Source organism: Magnolia sinica, chromosome 11 (genome assembly GCF_029962835.1).
Source record: "Magnolia sinica isolate HGM2019 chromosome 11, MsV1, whole genome shotgun sequence".
In the NCBI taxonomy this organism is placed as follows: Eukaryota; Viridiplantae; Streptophyta; class Magnoliopsida; order Magnoliales; family Magnoliaceae; genus Magnolia; species Magnolia sinica.
The window spans coordinates 46,970,714-46,992,784 of NC_080583.1; the positions used below are offsets into that span (position 1 = coordinate 46,970,714).

Below are 22,071 nucleotides of genomic sequence, written 5' to 3' on the forward strand. Positions count from 1 at the left end.
ATTGGTATTGCAAACTATGCTGCTATGCAGTTGGCATTCTGATGTATGATGACCACCTAATGTCCTAAGACTCTTAGGCACAACACATTATATGAGTATTGATTGGGCTATTCTCATTGGCTGTTACCATTCCTTTTTGTTCCTTCCTATAGTCCATCATCATCACCATCACCTTTACCACCATTATCAACATTGTCATCTTTTGTCATCATCATCATTGCTCCAGCTGTTTACAAAAAGTCAAAAGTCAAGAGTATGAACTAAATGAAAAATACAATAACCAAATATTAATGTTGCAAGTTTACAACAGGTTTTCGACAAAGTCCATGCTTCTCTTACAGGCCTACAACATAGTTATTCCTCATCTTCAGGTACACTTTGGAGTACTATGATGCTATTTGTTTTTCAGAACTATTTTTAAATCTTATGTGCTTTAACACTGTTCTGATAACAATATTTTGCTCAGATTCCTATAGATATCTTTTTGTAAATTCTAATTGTCTATAGTGGATTGATCCCCTAAACTGGTCATACAGTATCATGCCTTTATTTTTTTGCCTTCCAATTCTATCATTGAAAAGGACAACATGCTTGTTAAAAGGTTGTAGGGTAAGTTGGCCTTTCTCCAATTCTAGGTGATCAGTTCTCATTTCTATTAAATTATCTGAACAGTGCATCTGATGTGTCCCCTCCAGTTTATGGGATGTCCCCGAAAAAGAAACAAAAAAAAAAGAAAAAAAGAAAAAGAAAAAGACTTCCAAATTCCAGGTAGGTTGGGCCATGTATGGCAGCTATGTTGGATGGTACATCCTAAAAATCATCACATTAAATAATCTATAATATAAATAATCTAGAAGAGTGATCACTTACAACCAGTTATATTCTACAACCCTTTTCCATGCATTCAGAATTTTGGCTTCGAATCCTGCCATTGGAAAGGGAAAAATGCTTGTTAAAAAGGTTATAGGTTATGTTAGCCTATGCCCAATTTCGATTGATTGAACAAAGAGTATATATGTCGAAATCTTGGAACTAACAGTCCATGCAGGAGTCAATGGTTGTTTTGTCAAATTTGACATTTTAACTCGATTATGTCTTCACCTTGTTATGAGCATTGACGTCCAAATTTGAAGTGCCTTTTGGTGATGTTGCATGCAAGGTATTCCGTATCGCTAATGGTGCGTAGCAATCACCACCATTACCAATACGGTTATCAGCCGTAATGGCTAATGTGGGCACGTAATGACCGCTATGACCCCCATAATGATTGAAAATTTTCATTTTGCCCAAAAACTTCTGGAAAAATATCTCAAAAATTCATAATAATGTAAATATTCCAAATATGTATTCATTTTTTTATTTTGAACATGTTTATGGTAGTGTAATGGTCCACAAAAGTGGTCATTTTTTGACCGTTATGGGGGTAACAGTCATTATGCCCTGTATCCAAAAAAACCAACAACTACCCTGTTTTAGCCCTGTATCGTGTAACGGTCGCAACCATTACCTATACATATCGGCCTTTGCAGCCACATAATAACGGATACGGGACACCTTGGTTTCAAGTTGTATAAAGATGATACATGCTCTAAAACATCACATTAAATAATGTATTACATAAAGAGTACATGACTTGGACATATTTGTTGAGTTCTCCTAAAATTGCAGCACACCTCGGTCACTGCGTAGCTGGTTTCCAACTTCCAGTGATCCATTTATTTTTTATTTTTTTGTGGGTTTGTATAATTTAGAAATGTATCACTGGTTTTTTTTTTTTTTGGGGGGGGGGTGCAGAATTGTTTTATACCCCACTGTATTCGTTTCCTTGGATGGGTGGATAAAAAAGGTTTTTATTCCCCATCTTATCATCCCTCCTTAGATGGTTAGTGCGTTGTGCTTGCATATTTTTTCACCATATTAGTAGTGGCATATAGTTTGTTATACGATGTTACTGTATTATCTCTTTCCTATTATAAGTGTTATTTGATATTTAAGTAGCATGTTTGTGCATGTATTATATTATTATCAGAATTTTACAAAATACTACCTAATTAATATAGAATTTACATTCTAGTGGCTTTTTAAAAAGTGTTCAAGAAGCTACCTCATTAATTGATATAATTATTATTCTAAACCCAAATGTGCTACCATCCATCTTCATTGGCCTTACGTATGCCACATGTGCCACTGTCCTACTTCAGTTATGCCCCACATGTGGCACTATGTGCCAATGTGCTACATGTGCCACCATCTTCTCTTGCCCCCCACGTGCAACACGACCCACATGTGCTGATGTGTCGCATGTGCCGCCATTAATCTTCTGTTGCATCCCACACAATGCGTCCCACATGTGCCATTATCCATCTTTAATTGTTCCATATGTGGCAATGTGCCGAGGTGCTAATGTGCTACCATCCATTTTCAAGTGCCCCCACATGTGTCAATATGCGTCTTGTGCATATGCGCCTGCAACCCCATGGCTCAATGGCACACTCACAAGAGTTTCAACACGATGTCATGGGTTCGAGCACCCATTGTGCTGTGAGTGTGTGGCCATGTGGGATGTGTGAGTGCGTATGCGGAAAAAAAAAAAAGTGCCACCATACAGCTTCAAGCACTGTACATGTGCCATGCATGCTGTAATTCAGCTTCAAGCTCCCCATACGTGCCACGTATGTTGCATGTGCCATTGTTCATCTTCAAGCAACCCACATGTTCTACATGTACTATCTAGCACATGATAATGACTTATAAGAAATTTTTCGAAGAAAAATTTATTTTGCCGAGCAACAAATTTGGAAATGCAGGAAAATCTTGTTGAAAAAAAAGGGAAAACAATGTTTCCTTTCTCATTGTTTTCCATAAATAAGGTTTCCTGAGAAACACTATTTCCTTTCCCATGCTTTCCACGAATCCAAACATGCCCTTATTGTAACAAATGTTCCTATCAGTGTAGGAAAAATAAAAACGAAAATGAATGTATTTTATTTGTTTGAAGGTGTGTACATATTGCGCTTGTTTCTTCAAGTTGGTTGTCGATTTGGGCTTGTAGAAATTCCAATGACTTGGCTTCTCGATAACTCTACAAAACCAGGTTGACACTGTTTTTTGTTTATGGTCAGTAAATAGCTCTGTTTGAGCTAAAGGGGTTTTTGCTTGCTTTTGTTAAAGGCCGAGCTCTGTGGTTGTTCTTGTTGGTGTTTGAGAATACATTCATTCTCAAGCTCTCTGTTATGGTTAATCTTATCTCTGTTTTCTTCGAGTAGACTCATGGATTTTTTTTTTTATTATTATTTTAAGTGCATATGCCTTATGATATTGCTAGTATTTTAGTACATGCTGTTATATTTGCGGAGTTGTGTCATTGTTGAATTTCAATGGGCTTAAATTCGGTCTTTTTGCCAAGACATCTCAGTTTTAGGTTGAATCATATTTCAGAAACCCAAAAACTCGACATGACTTGACTCAAGGTTCAGCTGGGCTGGGTTGACTCAAAGATGACCCAAACCAACTTGATATTTAATTATTGTAAAATGAAGATAAATATTTATAGTAGTTAAATTGAGTCAACAACAACACATGCCTCACTGTTTACTCCAACCTTTATTTTTAAGAAAATCTCCCAAAGAGGTGAGTGACTTGGTTCTAGTCATGCCAAGTCGTGAGGAGTTGGCTGAGTTTCAAGCCATCTTGTGGAGTCTCTTGATGTCCATTCTGAGTCATGGCCCAGTACTGAGTTTTGCAGTGACTCAGCTCAAAATCACGCTGAGTCAAGTCTGTGAGTTTTGGAAATAAACTGCAAATTATAACTAATATGGAGCATAACTGGAAGAGAATGGTTCCCAGTCATAGTAATGAAGAAGACCATGGTTCCCAGTTATAGAAAACAAGACATCAGTATAGGACATTTTTGTTATAGTAGAGAGCAAGAAACATTTTTAGTGCTACATCGAGTGGAAGAGAATGTTTCAAATTCATGTGTCACATTGGACAGTTGAATTGTGTTGGACCTCTTCGACACTTAATGTAATCTAATGCCACTTGAGTCCCTCTACCAACTTGGTTTCCTAGCTCTCAGCTTAAAAATCCTAGCAAACCTTGAATACATCTCCACAGAAATCCCATCAATGGGAGGCCTCACATTTGCAATAAGCTACTTGAATGACCATATTTTAGCTTTGTTCATTGGAAGATTTCAAAAACTATAACAGCTGTATCACCACCCATAATTTACAAGATATATGTCAATATCATGTTGGGACGATCGTATGCATATTGTGTCATAGATTGAATTTGAAGCTTGGCTACCAGTAACCTGTGGAAGTCATATCTTCATACGCATTTTAACTATCCACATAAGACATGTTGCATGTCGATACTTTCATTTTTCATCTCAATAACACTTTTTTTTTTTTCACTAGTTATTTCTCGTTCTTCTTACCCTTGGGTTTGTTAATTTTGACCATTTAGGCCTATGTCGGTGAAAGTTATGGAGGGAATTTGCTGCTTTCATGTGCACATGAATAAGGCTTCAGCATGCTGTATATTCACATTACTTGAGCCTGTTGCCTAATTGAGACTTTGTATGACTTTTGAGTTTTGACTGTATATATCATTGAGAAAAGCCTGTTTTTTCTTCTTTTCGCTAACTTTTAAGAATTGCAGTAAATATGACAAAACACACACACACACACACACACACACACACACACACACATGTATGTATGTATGTGTACATACATACATACATACATGTGTGTGTGTGTGTCCTGGAAAGGCTTTACAAGATGTAAATGCATCACTACTTTTAGCTATGATATGAAACCTGAGAATCCAAATGAGAATAAACTTTCTACTAGTGGGCAGAGAAGGTGCCTAATATTTTCTTTCTCCGTCACCGAAGTAGAATTTCGGATAGTAGATTAGAAGGCATTATAAAACAGAGAACCCTCGAGTTCTCTGATTTCTAAGGATTCTGCATAGTCTAGGTGACTGTGAAAATCTGAATTAACTGGTTAGTGGTAACTCCAAGTTAAATATTTAATATCTCGAGCCAAATTACAAGGGCACATGGACAAAATGCTTGAAAAGGGCCCGATAGCGCGATCCTAGTGTCCAACCTTCACGGAATGACAACTCCACTGGGAATGTGCTAGCTTCACTAGCTGTGACCCAACTTGAAATGTAAGATTTATTGAATTTTAAGGAATTTGGGCTCTGACCTCCTACATATCCGCATTCATACTCTGCATATTCAGAAAAAGTTAAGGGAAAAAAAAAAGAGCAAAAAAAGAGGGAGGGAAGAAAAGAAAAGAGAGAGAGAGAGAGAGAGAGAGAGAGAGAGAGAGAGTGAAGGTTAAAAAGAAGAGAGCTAGAGAATTAAAGGGGATCCATTGTGTCGGCAGAGCTAAGCACCCTCAGTCGGTCATCATAGTTTCACAACGCATGCCTCTACGCACAAGATCCCAAACAGTTATGGCCATCCATCACCTTGGCAGTGCTTGAGTTTCCAGAGCCTTTGCCGGTAAAACCGACAGAACTTGCACCTATCCCAAGATGGAAGAATAGTATAAAGCGTGAAAGCGATGCAGAGATGTGCACCATGTTATACAAGATAAGTTATGCAGAGCACACAAGCTTGAGTTGGTATAGCACCTCAACACCCTCTAGTTTTCACTCTTCACCTAGCATCCAGTCTAGTTTCTCCTCTGCAGTCGGGGTTTGTAGAAGACACCTGGCACCCTTCCTCCAGCTGGGGCTTTCTTCCAGCACAACTTCCCGCAACCAGGAATTCCAATCAAAATCCAGCACATGGTCCCCTAACGGAAGCCTCTGACAAGTTACGGCAAATCCAACAATAATAAACTTTGTACAAGAAGTAGAACAAACTAGCATTTAAATCTGTCGAGGTGTGAAAAGTCACTCTTTCAAGATGCTGGAAATCAGGCAGCATGCATGCCCTGTGTTTGAGACAGAACAGAGGGGTAAACGGTGCTCGATGCAGGTGATTTCCAAGCCATCGGAGAGGTCATTGAATGTATTTTCATCTAAAATTTAATTCACTGCAATCAAAGTTATAATGAGGGCGATCCATCTAAACAATGAGGCCTATTTAGTGGACCAAACAATGTTCCATTAACTTGATTCCAAGCCTGAATCATAGCATTTCGAATTAATTTTTGAACGAGTATAAGATTGCTTCAATCCGACACAATCATTTTTTTGTAAAATTGCGGAGAAAAACAAGATTTGTTGGTTTAGTAAATTGGATGACGTGGTGTGCCACGTTTTTTCCTAAAATTATAGAGAGAAAAACAAGAGTTGTTGGTTTAGTAAATTAGATGACGTGGTGTGCCATTGACAAGTGTTGCTTAGTTGGATACTATTGCCTAACTGTCAACAAGTGCATGTGGATTAATGAATAGTCACCATGTGGCGGCTCTCTCCCTTTATAAACAGAGGACTTTTTCAAACACAACTCCAGTAACAATTACGACGCAAATCTCTTTCCTACCCAACAACATCCTCTTCCTCTCTCTTCCCGTCTTACAATCCCAAATCTTAGATTTTTTAATTTTTTTTTCTGTTTTTTCTTTTTTTTTTTTTTTTTCGACACACCCCCACGCACTCACGCTGTAGTGGGATTTCACCACCTATGGATACTCAAACCCCTGACTGGGTGTTGAAACTACTGAGAGTCTACCACTGGCTAGAACTCTTCAACTGCAACTCACTAGAAGATCTCTTCAGCCGGCCACGTTTCTTCCCAATTTGCTGAATTCTCCATCTTCTAGCCACAACTTTAATCTTCCAATTGTAAACTTCATCAGATCACACAGCCCTTTATAACGTATAGATAGTCACCAGCTCCTCTACTGCTGTTTCTAAATTAGATCTGCCACATGAGATGATGAACGATTGAGCAGGATGAATCAAATGGCGATCAGATCTGGATTTAAATGGGTCTACACTTCCGTTCAGAAGCAGACTATCATTCCCATCTCACTATTTCCAGCATTTTTCCATCTCTGACGTCAAATTCAGATCGAACATCACCACAATATAATCGTCTTCGTGCATATCATCTTCCAGCGGATGCAGATCATCCCTCTACGACAGATCCGGGCCATCATTAGAGTGGTAAAACATTAGTCATCTTCTATAGAAGATCTGGACTGTCGTCCACAACAGATATTGATGGCCATCTTCCATCAGATTGCAATTCATATGTCACACCGAAACAATGAGAACTCTTTTCTTAAACCGTTTCTTCTGCTTCATCAATTACTCCTCCTTTTGATCTTGGTTAGATTGTGAACATTTGCATGATGATGATGATGATCCATGGGAGGGGCCATGACCAGCGTTTCATCTTCTGTCGTTCATCACGGTAGAGACACATCAGCTGTTGTCCACCGTAGAATCCTTCATCGGATGGACAATGCTTCTCACAAACGGACCATACCTATAGCTGGAACATCAAGCCAGCACGAGGGATCACTGACAAGATGGGTCGTAATCAGCTCCCTGATTTCCACTGTCTATCATGTATAAAACCAACGACTCTCCATGAGACTGAGACATACGTGCCTCTACACAATTCCTCGCATGTGACAGCTTTTCTTTTGCACGTGTGTACTTCCCACAAGTGGCTGCAAATTACAACCATCCAAAGCTCTCGTAACGTATGAGAGTCCAGAGCAGATCGCTGGATGTATGTCACTACCTTCGCTCATCATCAGGTGGAACCCGGTGCACCTTAGGATTGTCCTGGCCTCCTGGGTGTGTTTTCGCAGGTAAGTTTCTCCCACTTAAGATTCGTTTCACGTCTAGTTTCAGTCCCGTACCGTACACTGTCCAGATTCAGGACCATAGATGGTGGCCCACCTATTACTTAAAGACTTTGAACCATTCGGCCCATTCATGGTCTATTCACATTAATCACGGCCGCCTATGGCCCATTTACGATGCACACAAGTTCTATGGCCAAACATTTAGGCTTGAGCCTTGTCAATAAGAAAGAGTGGGATCTTGAGATCCTTGTGACGTATGGCTATATTTAGTGAATACCCATGATCGGCCTTTGGGCAAGAGCGCCTCGTCCGTGAATATAATTGCTTGTGGTGTGAGTTGTTAAATCATGTAGGCAACCATTTCATGTAATGCTTCCCGAGAGAGTTGTGTGCATCGCTAGAGTGACTCGAGCGAACATATCTTGAAGCATTTGTTAAGTACAAAGTAATTCCCAAACAGAGATTTGGAGAACAATTGGCATCAATTAAGCTACTACATGTTAGGCAGCTTCAGCCTTAGAGGAAATCCCTACCAATAGTCCTTTAGATCACTTCGATTGTTCTCTCTCCCGAAACATCACATGTTGAGGTTCATGTTGCCCACCTTTGCACATTCAAGGATTGGTAAGGGACTATGCCTCTGTCATAGGGAGGAAGGGAGGATAACCCTAGTCTTGGGAACTAAGGACTAGGGCCACCTAGAGTGGTTAAGGTCACTTTCCCTTGCAGATAAACTTAGGAGGATGAATTGGAGGGATTGGCCTAAAGGACCAAAGGCTGGTTAGAATTGATTGGGTGATGTTGACGAATGAGGCTCCCTCCCTGAGGAGTGATTGGGTGGTTGAAGTGGACCTTGATTTTACTAGGGCATGCGGCAGCCTGGCCGAGGAGGCTTCTTTTGGAGAACTATAGGTGGACTGGACATTGCTAGACTGAGACTTGGAGCTGCACTCCAAGCCTTAGAGGTAAACCGGCTAGCTAGAGGGACGCCCTGATCTAGCCTGGGCATGTGGCATTATGACCGGATTAGGTGCCCTCCATTAGAAGACAATGACCGGGGGTGGGTACCTTGCTAGCGTGTAGTCCCCTTACAAGACTAGGGACACGGTTGTTGGATTGTGGGTGAAATACAGGTGAGGTGAGCAAATTCCACCTTAATCACATTGACGGTAGGGGCACCTAATGTGTTAGGGCTTGTTTAATGTTCTAGCAGTGGATCTTGGAGGATGTTGTTAACAACAGTAAGGGTCGCGATCAGTCTTATTTCATCAATCAAATCTTGGATTACATGTTTCAAGGACCACATGTTTTACGGTAAAACAGCAGTCCACTGATTGGCCCTGGATAGGTGGAATGCATTATGCTCACTCCATTATAATTTGGTAGCAAAGGATTTGGTAGAAGCCTAGGCTCGTGGGGAGAGTTGCCTCTAGACTAGCATCCTCATTTGCTAAGGGCTTGAGCTGCCTAGGTTGTTGTGCCATCCTTATTTGCCCATTTTAATTGTGGTGTTGTACATTCCTCCTCTATTACTATTGTCTCTGTTGGGGAGTGAATGAAGTACCCCGAGTAGTGGCCCTGAATAGTAGCAACAAAGTTGTTGGCTTCTATTAGATATGGAATGGGGACATTTTCATTAACTCTCCCACAATTGATCTTTCCTTCAACCTTGCTCTTTCTCATGGGCAACCTATTCAAGAGAAGATCTTCCCAGCCCTTATTCTAGATTCAACTTATTCCACTTGTGCGAATGAGTTGGTAAAATTCACGTATGGATATTTCTTGCTAAGTAGACGGCCCTGAAAATTTTCTTATCATCATTAATGGGAGTTTTCATTATAGTGGCCAGAGCCTGTCATTGTTCAACATTAGCCGATAGACACTCATCGTTCCTCTATTCTAAGACACTAAAATATGCCCTCCTTGATATTATTTTGAGGTTGATTCACAAAAGCCTAGAAAAGTTGTTTCCAAATCCTGATCTATCAAGTATATCAATCAAGGGTGTCATTCTTCAAAAACATTTAGAAAAGGCAAATTAATGGCTTCATCACTGCCTATCACAACATCAAGATCACCATATAAAGCCTTATGTAATACAGTAGTGTGCCCGCAACCACCGTACCTCTCAAAATTTTGGCACCTCAAAGTTTTTAGGTACCAGAACATCCTAAAAGGTATGGGTCCCAAAATTTGACGGATGAGATATCCACGGTCTACTGCCATTGTAGCTTATTCTTCATAGTTAAAAGAGTTCTTCTTAAAAGTGCTCTTCGACCTCCAAAGAGATGGACTGGAGGGGTGTTGCCCCTTAGCTTGGCGAGATCTCGAGCCAGGTCACATAGAAACTTGCTGGCCAGTGTGACTCAGTTGAGTCAGCCAATAGGACTCGGCATGACTCAGCCCTGTCACTGGCTCAAATAGCCACTTTTTGTTATTAAAATTTTTATTTTTATAATTTTTTTAAAATGCCCCATTCTCAAAGAAGAAAGTACATGCTACCACCACTAGCTGCCCAGTTGCGTACTAGTTATGGTATTTCAGCGGAGTTATTGCTCCCAACAGGTTTAATGGATACATTACCTATTTAATATTTAATTATTAAATAAATATTGAGTGGAGTTGGATAAACACTCGGTCGAGTCTTCGTGTTTACCTGACCCATCTAGACATCGAGTGGAGTCGAGTTTTCTAGTTTTTGAACTAAGGCCCTCAGAAGAAAATATCATCAAACTACTGACTACTTGGAAATAGACAGAAGAAAGGAAAATCATTAACGTTAATGATTCAGAAGAACACTATTAATTACAACTGTCGACTGAGTGGAGATACCTCGTTTCAACACTTGAGGTCTTGGTATCGATCCCTAGCGGGGGTGGCTAACATGGAGTGTGTGTACTGACATGGGTGTGTACTAACAAGCTAACCCGAAAAAAAAAAAAAACAAAAAACTAACTGTCGACTTGATGTGATTTTTAACCACAAGACCATACAGGATAGGACCCACTAAATGAGCTGTTTGGATTCACAGCCCGAATTACAATAGAACCACTAAATGAGCGGTTTGGATTCACTGCCCGAATTACAATATCTCATGCATTGGGAGCCAAATGAACCTTTCCCTGCTCCAGCAGACTGGACCAAGGTCCACCCCTATAGAGGCCTCTGATAAATCTGAGTATACATCTCAGGTTAGACCTCTCTATGCATGTTCCTGAATAGAGAGGCTCCAGAAATGCCAAGTGTAGTCCGTCATCTGCAATGGACTGGGGGCTTCATGGAACACATGCCAAAAGGGCCCACTTGCATGAGATCCAGGGCCATTCATTCATTAGGTAGGGCACACAACATGTTACCAACAAACAAAAACAAACAAATAAATAATCCAGCCAGTCCAATCATCGATTATGGAACCCATCAGTCATTAATTAAACCTGTCTATTTTCCAAACACAAGTGTGGCCAGATTGACAAATGGACTAGCCTGATTTTTTTTAACCAGTGGCATGCTCGCAATGCAACCTACCTGCTGAATGGACTTGATCTCCGACATGCGCCACATGTTGGCGAGTGTGCAGGGAAACCTCTACTGTGAGCCAGTACACTGAATTTTTCCATGATCCTAATTGTGCATTTTCGTGTATCCTCCTTAGTTTCAAGTTATCCAAGAGATATAACTAGTACCAATCAATCAATGGGTTCCAATTTCTGATGAGAAAACTATGGATTAAAATATCTATGGTTCTATGTAAAACAAGGTTACATGTTCTATAGATATTGACTGGAATGGGGTAGTGCAAACCCCGAATAAAACCCAAACGCAGAACGAAAACTGAACCAAAGCAAATCCAATCAACTAAGATATATTAATCATGATGGCATTTCCAGAATGACCGAAACAACTTGATTGATGTACTGGAATCCACGCCTTTCCTTTAGAAGCCTCTTTGCAAACTCAAGAGCTCGGTGCTCACAATACGCTCGTTTGCTGGCATCTTGAATGGACTCAAAATCCTCAACATGAGCTACACCCACTATTCTCCTGCAAATTACGGATGATGTACAAATTTTAGAAAATCAGATGCCAAGTGATATTGCATACTTGTAAATTAAAACAAAAGAAATAGGATTGGCAGTGTAAGCTAAGGTTCGAACCGACATCTTTGGATTTATTCAAATAAGTATCATGTCTTTGCTGAAAACATATCTACGAAGTTCTTTCTAATAGAGGCTGACCAATAATCTGTTTGTCCACCAGAAACAGATCTTCCACAGGAACTGTGACTAATAACTCAATCTAGATCCTTTTTCTTAAGAGTATAAAAATTTCTATTTTCTATTTTCATTTCCTTTATGTTTTTTATTGTATTATAGATCATATTGTATTCATCTATGGCTCCTCACTATCCCTTTGCAGCCATCAATTTGATCATGTCCTCTCCACCTCTGTTCTTAAGGTGGTAGCACGTGCTACAGAGCCAAAGTGAGTGATGTGTCTATTACCTGACCAGAGGGAATTCCATGCATGTGTGTGCCTTGTACTCAAAGAGATTTCTACCCAACTGCCCCTTCATGACTCTCAGCTTGCTAGTCCTTCAGACTCTGCATTTATTGGTTGGCATATGGTTTAGTAACGAGTGGTACCATGCTAGCCTTTAAGTGTCACCAATGTGAGCCTGGGTAAAAGAGGGTCGATATCTGGTGGGCAGCTGATGGTAAAACTTCTACCAATCTTCCATTTAAAAGACAACCCTAATTGCTACAAGAAAGGCTAATATGATAGTAGAACATTTCTAGCATACTCTAGTTATGTCGTATTAATAGAAAATTAAATTCTGAAGTAGAAGGTTAGTCAAAATGAATTGCTTGCACCATTTGATGGATCATCCTCTTATATACGACTAAAAATCTATTTTGAAGTCAATGCACCCTAACTAGTTCTGAATAGTTTGACCTTTCTTCGAGTTTATAGCATCAATGCACTGAAAAGGCTCAAATAAATAATCTCGAATGCGATTATCATCCCAAGTATACCCAAGTGTTCAACTTTTTGCCTGAATGTTGTGCAATTTATTCCCTTGTCCTCTGATTGTAATCAAGCCAATAACAATAACAAAACAATAATAATAATAATAATAATAATCAGTGTTTTAAATATCAACAACATCGGCCGATATATCTCATGATATATCTTGTATCCCACCAATGCGATATGAAACGCACGGGTAGTGCCGATATATCCCACATGTTTGATCCAGTGAGTATTTTCAATTTTCGATCCCTTTTTTTTTTTTGTTAAAATTATTTTAAATCAGTGTCAAATTGTTACAAATCCATTGGTTATTCATGTTTTGCATGAGAAATCATGGAGTTTGAGCTTCGATTTCGATATCCATTGGTTCTTCATGTTCGCCATATTTATTTTTTTTTTGAAATTTTCCTTCAACCAGTTGTCAATTAAGACTAATTTCAAAGTATTTAGGAGTATTTGATGAAATGATCATCACATACACTCTATTTTCAAATTTTGAGTCTAAGTGGTCCGATTAGGGGAAATTTGGAGAAAAATCAAAATTTTCCCAATTTCTCCCAAATTGTTTGCAATGTTGCACTCCAAACATGAAATCAAGCATGTATGAGGGCTTATCTACTGATTTTTTTAAGTCCTTATCAATTTTCAAAAAATAAAAATCATTCTTAATTAAAAATTAATAAAAAGAATTAAAAAAAAAAAAAAATTTAATGTCCCATCAACCAGCTGTCAATTGAGATTAATTTCGAGGTATTTAGGAGTGTTTGATGAAATGATCATCACATGCACTCTAAATATTATGCATTCAATTTGAGTATAATTGCACTAGTTCAGTCAGATAGTGCATAGCTTAAGACCCTATACAAATGAAACCTATTATGTGTACTTCTTTTTTGAGATGTTAAGATTTAAAAATATATATTAAGGTCTTTTTTAACAATCCCTAAAGTTTTATTAAAAAATTCAACCATTTTCCCAATGTTTTCCCATGTTTCTAAAAAAGTGTGATAACTTACTCAATACAAACGATATATCCCGTGTGATAACCGATATGTATCTGTATCCCAAGGATGCAATACGTAACGCAATACCGATATTTCGAATGATGATGATGATAACTAATACGTATTTGTATCCCAATGATGCAATACGTAACGCAATACCAATATTTCGAACGATGACGATGACGATGACGATGAAGATGATGATCATAACCATAATAATAATAATCTTCCTTTTGAAGTATCCAAATCTCAAATACCTCTGAGAATATCGCAAGTAAAGACCCTCCATCAAATTGAGTTAAAACTACAATGGAGATGGACTTCCCAGCGCAGGACTCACCACATCCCTTTCTTTATTAGCAACTTTTGACTTTCTATTGTTTATTTTCATACTAAAAATCCTATTCCAGGAATTTTACTCCTTGCTAAGCCGAGACCACTTGTAGAGGCAACTGGAGAAAGTGCCTCGCCCCTTCTCCCTCACCTAGACACTTGGATTTTGGGGAAGAGAGCATTTTGGAGTCAAAATTATTCAATCAACACAACCATTTCCACATGGAAATCAACTTGATTGTTCACCAGCCATCCATGAAATTTTCATTCTCAAAATGTGTAACACCTCAAACTTTTCAATACTCAAGTATTGAAAGTTCTCGAGTGTTACAATGAAATTTAATTTAGTATATGCATGTGTATGCCACCAATTTAGCTTATCCTAACCTTACATATATGAACAAGTAATCTAACGGTATACATGTTCTACCTCTTAATCACTTCAAAAAATAAAAAAAGTCATCCATTTACGAAATTGACCGTACATCCACCTGCATACATGGTCAGAGTACTAACCATCAAGTTTTCCTATTTTTGACATGTCATCTAATCATCCATCATGTTGTTTGACAAATGTATCTCGCCTTAATTAATGATAATTTTAACATATTCGGTAAATAACTCTTTATTTGTAATGATTTAGATACGAGTTATTTTGTAAGAATTGTTTAGAAATGTGCTTATTACCATGTAGAATCATTAGATTTTCCAAAACTCTCAAATTAGTAATAATTACGAAAATGTCATTAACCTAAGCCCTTAAATTCTAGATCACATGATTTTCATGATCCGTTTGATGTGAAATTTTATACCATGCCTATGTAACATAAATTAATAATACATGTCGAATTTCAGCCCTTTTATCATTGTAAAAGTGGCCCAATTGACAATTAGCTTCTTAACCGTTGATTTTTGTGTCCATCGAGTGAGGAAAGCTCGTGGGTAGTCGTAGTAGGATATTTTCCTTCATATGAATGACTTGAATTGTCCATCATATGGATCAAGTGTGAAATATGAGAACCCCACCTTAGTAGGCATTTCCTTAGACGCGAAGTTAGCCTTTTAGGCTTACCAACTATTTCTAAATCTGGAGTTTTCGATTGACCCACTTTACACCATCAATCGCAACTCAAATTTGGACCACACTTTGGCCTCATCTGACTATGAGATCATACAAAATTTAGGCCCCGATCTATGATCCTAAACCGTTGAATGTTGATTGCCTTAAAGTCAATTACTTCCTTTTGGCGCAGCAGGTGAAATTTCATATTTAGGTCTTTTCCATCATCAATCAACCACCAAATTTTGTCTAATCGTTTGCCTATCTTGACTACACATTTCTCCCAAAATTGGGCCCCGATCATTAAGCGTGGGCCGTTAATTGAGATCAAGTCCGTTTTGGCACCATTAATAGAACTTTTAAGATAAACCAATTTAAATTTCGAATAACCAAAAAAATTATGTACCTTGGCCCTATTTAATGACCTCGACACCATGAAATAAAGATTGCTAGAAAAGACAAATTTGAGAAACTCAATTCAAGTGGGATGTGACACACCTCTTATGCCCACTCCTTTATAAAAGGAGATGTGCACCCCTTCTCCATTAAAAAACCATGCATGCCCACTCCCACTCCAGCCCTTTCTAGAGAGAGAGAGTTGAAGCTTAGACGCTCATCCATTTTCCTTCTCCACATTATAAAAGGGGATGTGCACCCCTTCTCCATTAAAAAACCATGCATGCCCACTCCCACTCCAGCCCTTTCTAGAGAGAGAGAGGCGCGTTGAAGCTTAGACGCTCATCCATTTTCCTTCTCCACATTATAAAAGGGGATGTGCACCCCTTCTCCATTAAAAAACCATGCATGCCCACTCCCACTCCAGCCCTTTCTAGAGAGAGAGAGCGAGGGGGGGGGGGGGGGGGGGTTGAAGCTTAGACGCTCATCCATTTTTCTTCTCCACATATTGGTGTCTCCCTCTTGCTCAAGCGACGTCGTGGTTTATGTAGAAGCTTTCCTACATTGAAATCTATCTAGGGTTTACATCTAAGGCTAAGGTGAGGGATTCCTTCAAGCTTACATCAATTTAGGTTGAGTTTATACATAGTTCTCTTATTTTTGCGTTAAATTGTGTATAATTGATTTTTACTATAATTTCCATGTTAATAAGTTGTTGGACTATTATGATTTATTAATTCATGTTAGAATTATGTTTAATATATGATATTAATCATGTTGGACATATTTTGTGGGTTAGATTACAAAACTATGCTTTAAATCACAAAACTACACATATTCAGGTTCCAAACAGTGCATAGTTTGCGCATCCAATGGACCGGATATTTATGTCAGCAAATCATATGAATTTGATGATATTAATCTGACCTAAAATTCATATTTTGAACCTTAGGGCAGCAGGACTCACTTTTAGAGTAATTTGGACTTATTGGGTGACCCATCTGATTTGAAATCACACTGTTGTGGCACTTTCAAGTGTGTGGACCATTTTTTACCCTATTGAGGTTTATTTTATTGTAATTACATGTTAATTATTCCATAAAAACACCACTAGACTTTTTATGAATTCATGTGGAGTGATGGATACAAGTATTGCCCTTCGCCCATTTTGAGAGCAACGCGTGTTTCCACTCTATATTGAGTTGGCTTTTGCACCTCTTATTTTGTTAAGTTAACATATTTGCTACTTTTCTCTTTTATGCATTAGCTTATTGCTACTCTGTTTCCCTTTATCGAGTTAGACTTATGCTACTTTTCTCATGTTATGGCTTGGGCATGTCTTGGAATTCTAAAACTCTTATAGTTCAACTTATTTCCCTATTGATGCAAGTGATGTGTTGAAGGTCTCACATCTAGTGATTCATATATTTTATCGTGGACGTAATACACTCTAGGTAGTGACGCTCTTGGTCGCGCGTAATTCAATGGATTTTGGGTAGTTATGCACAAATCGATGTAAATAACCCACAATGCATGTTATATCGCTTCCGGGATTAGATGTCGCAAATAGTCGCTCCATGAACAAATCGTGTCACGTAATTCATCCAATCCATGTGTAGTGTCGTCTTGAAGTATTCACGTAAATCCATGATAGTGTTGAACACGCCAAAGAATCTCCTAATATGGGATGCGGAGCGAGCCGGATTTTCTATAAATTATATTCCACATTGTGATGATCGCTACGTATGATGAGTCGCACACACATGTAGATTGGTGGCGCATATTGATACCATTCGTAGTGGAGTACGAAAAGTATTGAAACCCTTGTATTGTCTTACTTTGAGAAATTACTTGAATTGTGTAGATCTTAAAGGATAACCATCACTATGAGTAGGGCATTGACTCTTTCCAACCAAATAGATGATGCAGGTAATGTATAGGTTGCATATATGAGGGATGATCTCCCTATAGAAGAGTACGAGTGACATTGGATGATGTTACCAATGCCTTTACCTTAGTTTAGTTTTATTTACGTTTCATGCTGCAAGTTTGGATATTTGTAATAAGCTCCCACCTTTATGAATGTAATCTAAATGGAAAATAAAAATAAAAATGCAAGGTGCGATTTGAAGTATTCAATTATTATATTATTAACACCCGAAATTCTCAGGCACGAGTGTGAACTCGAGCCACGAAAATTCGGAGCGTTACATAATGACTTGTGACAAGTGATATTTATTACGCCTATAAGTTTTCTGTATATTTGCCTCTGTCTGTTTCACAGGTTTGACAACTCCATTGATGATACATTGGCCCGAAATGAAAACAAAGCAGATTTAAGTCATTGCAATCCATGGTTTCGGTGCCCGACTAGGCAAAGGGTCGTTCTCTACTTTTTGGTGATTAAGTTGTAATAAGCTTCTATTTTGTTATTCCCTTCTATATTGCTACCAAGCAAAGAAAGCATATTCATAAATGCTTATTTAGAAAATTTGGCGAAAAAGAAAATCCATAAGATTCTGATGCCAAATTGACACAAACTAAAAGCATAAATTTTACTCGCAGGAAATTAGACCCACATACCCAGTTATGAGATCCAATAATGGGATCACACTGATCTATGAAGATGCCCCACCAAAATCATCTCCACAAATTTCATTCGGTTCAAAATCATCATAAGCAATCATGAAAGTTCCTGGATATGGATTTTTTATAGGCCATTAATATTTTTTATAAAAAAAATGCTAAATTAAATATGAAAAGGCTGAAATTGTGGTAAAATCGTTCGTACTGAAATATAAAGTATGACTAAGTATCCTAGAGGGGGGTGAATAGAACTTTTTCAAAATTTGTTATCTTTTAATAACAATCTATACCTAACTTTAAAACAAGTAAGGCAAAGTAACTCTATGGCTTCCAAGCCAATAGAGGGTCCAATTCACATAGGCTTATACAAGATTCATATGTAAAATCAACGCCTATAAGGATAGTATGTATTGTGTGTGAGATGTGACTTCTATCAATACTTATACATTAACTAAATCATGCATCATTGTGAACATGTGATGAACATAGGCATAATTAGATAAATGTAATCAAAACAATCCCAAACACAATCATGCATAGTGGTTCGGCTACTTGCCTACTCCACTCCCGGCGGACGCACTCTCCTAGAGTGTACTGGATTTCACTATCCAATGGTTTTAAATCAGGTTAACCATGAACCTTCACAACCTATGCAAGGTTAAACTAGGACACCTACACAAGGTTCCTAGATGCCTACACAAGGCGACACGTCCTACCAAAGGACACAACACTGGGAGCCTACACAAGGCAACCCAAGCCTACACAAGGCTACACATCCTACACAAGGACACAACATATTCTCCCGTCGGAGGCCTACAACTAGGACTTGGCGAGTTTGACACTCAAACTCTGAATCTCAATCCTACACAAGGAAATGGCTTCAGATAAATTAGACTCTAAATACTTACAAAGTAAGTTGGTGAGTCCCGTTCTCGCGCAATGTGAAGATCTTCGATGATGACGAAGAATCTTCAGCTCCCTTGAACCGCAACCTGTTGATGATGCTTTTGCGAAGGCTCTGAGGTTGTGAGGTTTAGGGTTTTGATCTTCTCTATTTAAATGATAAGATTTAAATCAATAGAGAAGGTTCTCATGAGCTAGGCATTCAGAAGTTCCAAAGATACTATGATTAATTGGAAATTTCATGAATGCTAGAGTTCATAATTCAATCCAAGCATATAAGATAAGAGTTGATGCTCAAACAAAGGATTGAACGATGAACTCTAATGGGAAAGAGAGATTGAGTAAGAGGGTAGGTAGATCTTGGAATAACAGGCTCAAACTCTCTTGGATACTAAGCTCATTTTAACAAGAAGCAACCTGAGGTATTTATAGAGACAATCACAACAGTAATAAAACGGGTAGACATCTGTCATTGTCGATACTATCAAACAGTCTTCGATATTGTCGAAATTTGAATTTCAATTATATTGAGTCTCATTCGATTGTATCAACTTTCTACACATGTTCGTTTTTGTGTAGAACAGACACTGCTCGATTTTATAGAATACCATTTGATTCCATTAATGTGCACTTCGATGTTATCGAGGGTTAGTTCAATCCCATTTGGATTCTCTTTAGAAATGTGCCTTCGGCTGCTAGAGGATTTTGTCTAGAAGTTCGATTTCATCGATCATCATTCGATGCTATCGAATTTTGAAATTCAATTACATCGAATAGTATTCGATATGATCGAAGATATATTTTCTTTGAAAGCTTGCTAGACAAAATGTTCCTCAAGTTCAATGCAATCGAGTCTGATTCGATACAATCGAGAACTTCTCTCGATGTAATCGAAGGTGACTCGATTCGATCAATGAACACTTTTGAGAATGTCTTTTGTTTAGAGCAAGTCCTTGAGTCAATATTATTGAAAAGGGTTCGATATCTATCGAAGTTTGAATTTTGATATTATTGAACTATCTTCGATATTATCAAGATTTCTAGCAAACAGTTCATTTTGTTGCTGAACAGAATGGGACTCTTTATCGATATTATCGAACCATCTTCGATAATATCAAAGATGCCTTCGATTGCAAATCGATATAATCGACTTGCCAGTGTAATGCATTTTTCATTCCTCTAACATTCTAAGTGTCTTTCTTACTTAAGCTTACCAAGGTGTTTTCTAATGAGTTTAGAGGTAAGTTTTAAGTTGGATGGGGATCATATACCTTCGAGTTTGGTTTAGGGAAGTGAGGCTTCATTACCTGTTTGGAGCACTCGAGCTTCTCTCTAGTTGAGGTCTTCATCTTGAAATCTCTGTCTTGGGACTCACTTAAAGACAGAATCAACATTCACGTAACTTGACAAACCAAGGCACTTTCAAAGGCCTATATAGAATTCATAATGGTGCATAAAAGAAAACCTCCAATTCTATTTGCCAATCATATAATCAATCATATACAATTGTATGGAAAAGATTGCTATCCAATAGTATTTAAGGCTATATATATATATATATATTGCAACCAATTGGTACAAGTACACTGAATACCACAAGAAGCTCTACTTCAATTTGATCTCTATATATATACACACCCTATGGATACCTCTTTCATAAACAGCCATACGGTAGTATAAATAATACTATAAAGAGTGATGTAATATCCAGAATGGAATAGGGTTCATATACTTGCTAACCGGACGCCAAACCTGTTGCGGTAGATTCAGCTCTTACAACCTCTTCTTAGTTTTTATACCAGCTAATATTTCACAATTGAAGCTTCCCTACTGCACCGAAAGCTGTTGCCACTTCATTTTACCCATTGTTGTCATGTGCGACCGCACATTCACATATGTGATCGCATATGCGCACAATGGAGTGGAAATCACATATACGATAGTTGCATATGCGATCTCCACACATACACGATCGCATATGCCATGAGTGTGAGAATGTGCGATCGCATATGCAATAGGGGTGCACACGGATCGGCTCGGTCCGGTTTTGGGGTGAAACCGGAACCGAACCGTTCCTAACGGTTCTATGATATTCGGAACCGAAACTGAACCGTTAAAACTGCTTCGGTTCCAGATCGATTCCACGGTTCTAGGCTTTTTAAAATTCAGCCCAATTGCATGTTTTATTTTATTAACTAGCCCATGTCCATTCATGTTGTGATCCATTTGATGAATGGTTTAGATATTGTATAAGGTGTGCAAAAATACATGTATAGAAACAATCAAATGTTGCATTATAAACCATAAATCATGAATTAAATATGGAAACAATCAAAGGGTTCCTGGTTCGGTTCCAAGTTTGGTTCCAGGTTCGGTTCTACAGATCGGATCCATGGTTCGGTTCTACGGATCAGTTCACAGTTCGGTTCGGTTCTACATACCCCCAAACCGAGAACCGAACCGATATAATCAGTTCTTTGATTTTTGGAACTGGAACCAGAACCGGTGCACTCTAGAACTGGACCAAACCGGACCATTTGGTCGGTTCTAGTTCGGTTCCACGGTTCTACTGGTTCGATATGCACCCCTAATATGCAATGTATGCGATCGCATATTGACCATTGGAATTTATTTTATTTTTCAAAAATCTACCTTTTTCCCTATAAAAAGGCATTCAAACCCTCCTATTTACATACTACATGCACTCAAACTCTCTCTACTCTCATACACTTTCGAAGTCTCAAGTCTCTCATTCTCTCTTACATAATTACATTCTCCATCTTTCAACTCCCAAATTTGAAGCCTCTAAGGCTCAAGATTCATATTTCTTTCAAGTTTTAATCAAGGATTCAAGATTCAAGAAAGTAAAGCAAGCAAGAATACATCGAAATTGAATTCAAGTCAACTCAAGTGACTAAGTGTCACATTACATTTTTACTTCTATCTCTTTCTAGTTTTTCTTCTA

General features: G+C 38.3%; 2 protein-coding genes across 16 annotated transcripts in view; one reads left to right on the forward strand and one right to left on the reverse strand.

Annotated features, from left to right (window-relative positions):
• The window catches only part of LOC131219087 (DNA repair protein REV1), a 139,594-nt gene extending 121,977 nt beyond the window's left edge, over positions 1-17,617 (forward strand). For 8 of the 14 annotated variants that reach the window (XM_058214074.1, XM_058214084.1, XM_058214087.1 and 5 more), the window contains 2 exons: positions 311-371; positions 4,471-4,640. In XM_058214074.1, the coding sequence (XP_058070057.1) occupies positions 311-371; positions 4,471-4,527 (118 nt within the window). In that variant the 3' untranslated portion in view covers positions 4,528-4,640. Of the gene's footprint in view, positions 1-310; positions 372-4,470; positions 4,641-17,537 lie in introns of those variants that run through there. The other 6 variants (XM_058214083.1, XM_058214086.1, XR_009157987.1 and 3 more) reach the window with 4 other exon arrangements.
• LOC131219088 (methylthioribose kinase-like) overlaps positions 11,488-22,071 on the reverse strand; it is a 62,815-nt gene continuing 52,231 nt past the window's right edge. For both annotated transcript variants that reach the window (XM_058214088.1, XM_058214089.1), the window contains exon 6: positions 11,488-11,834. In XM_058214088.1, coding sequence (XP_058070071.1) covers positions 11,663-11,834 — 172 coding nt within the window. In that variant the 3' untranslated portion in view covers positions 11,488-11,662. The remainder of the gene's footprint in view (positions 11,835-22,071) is intronic.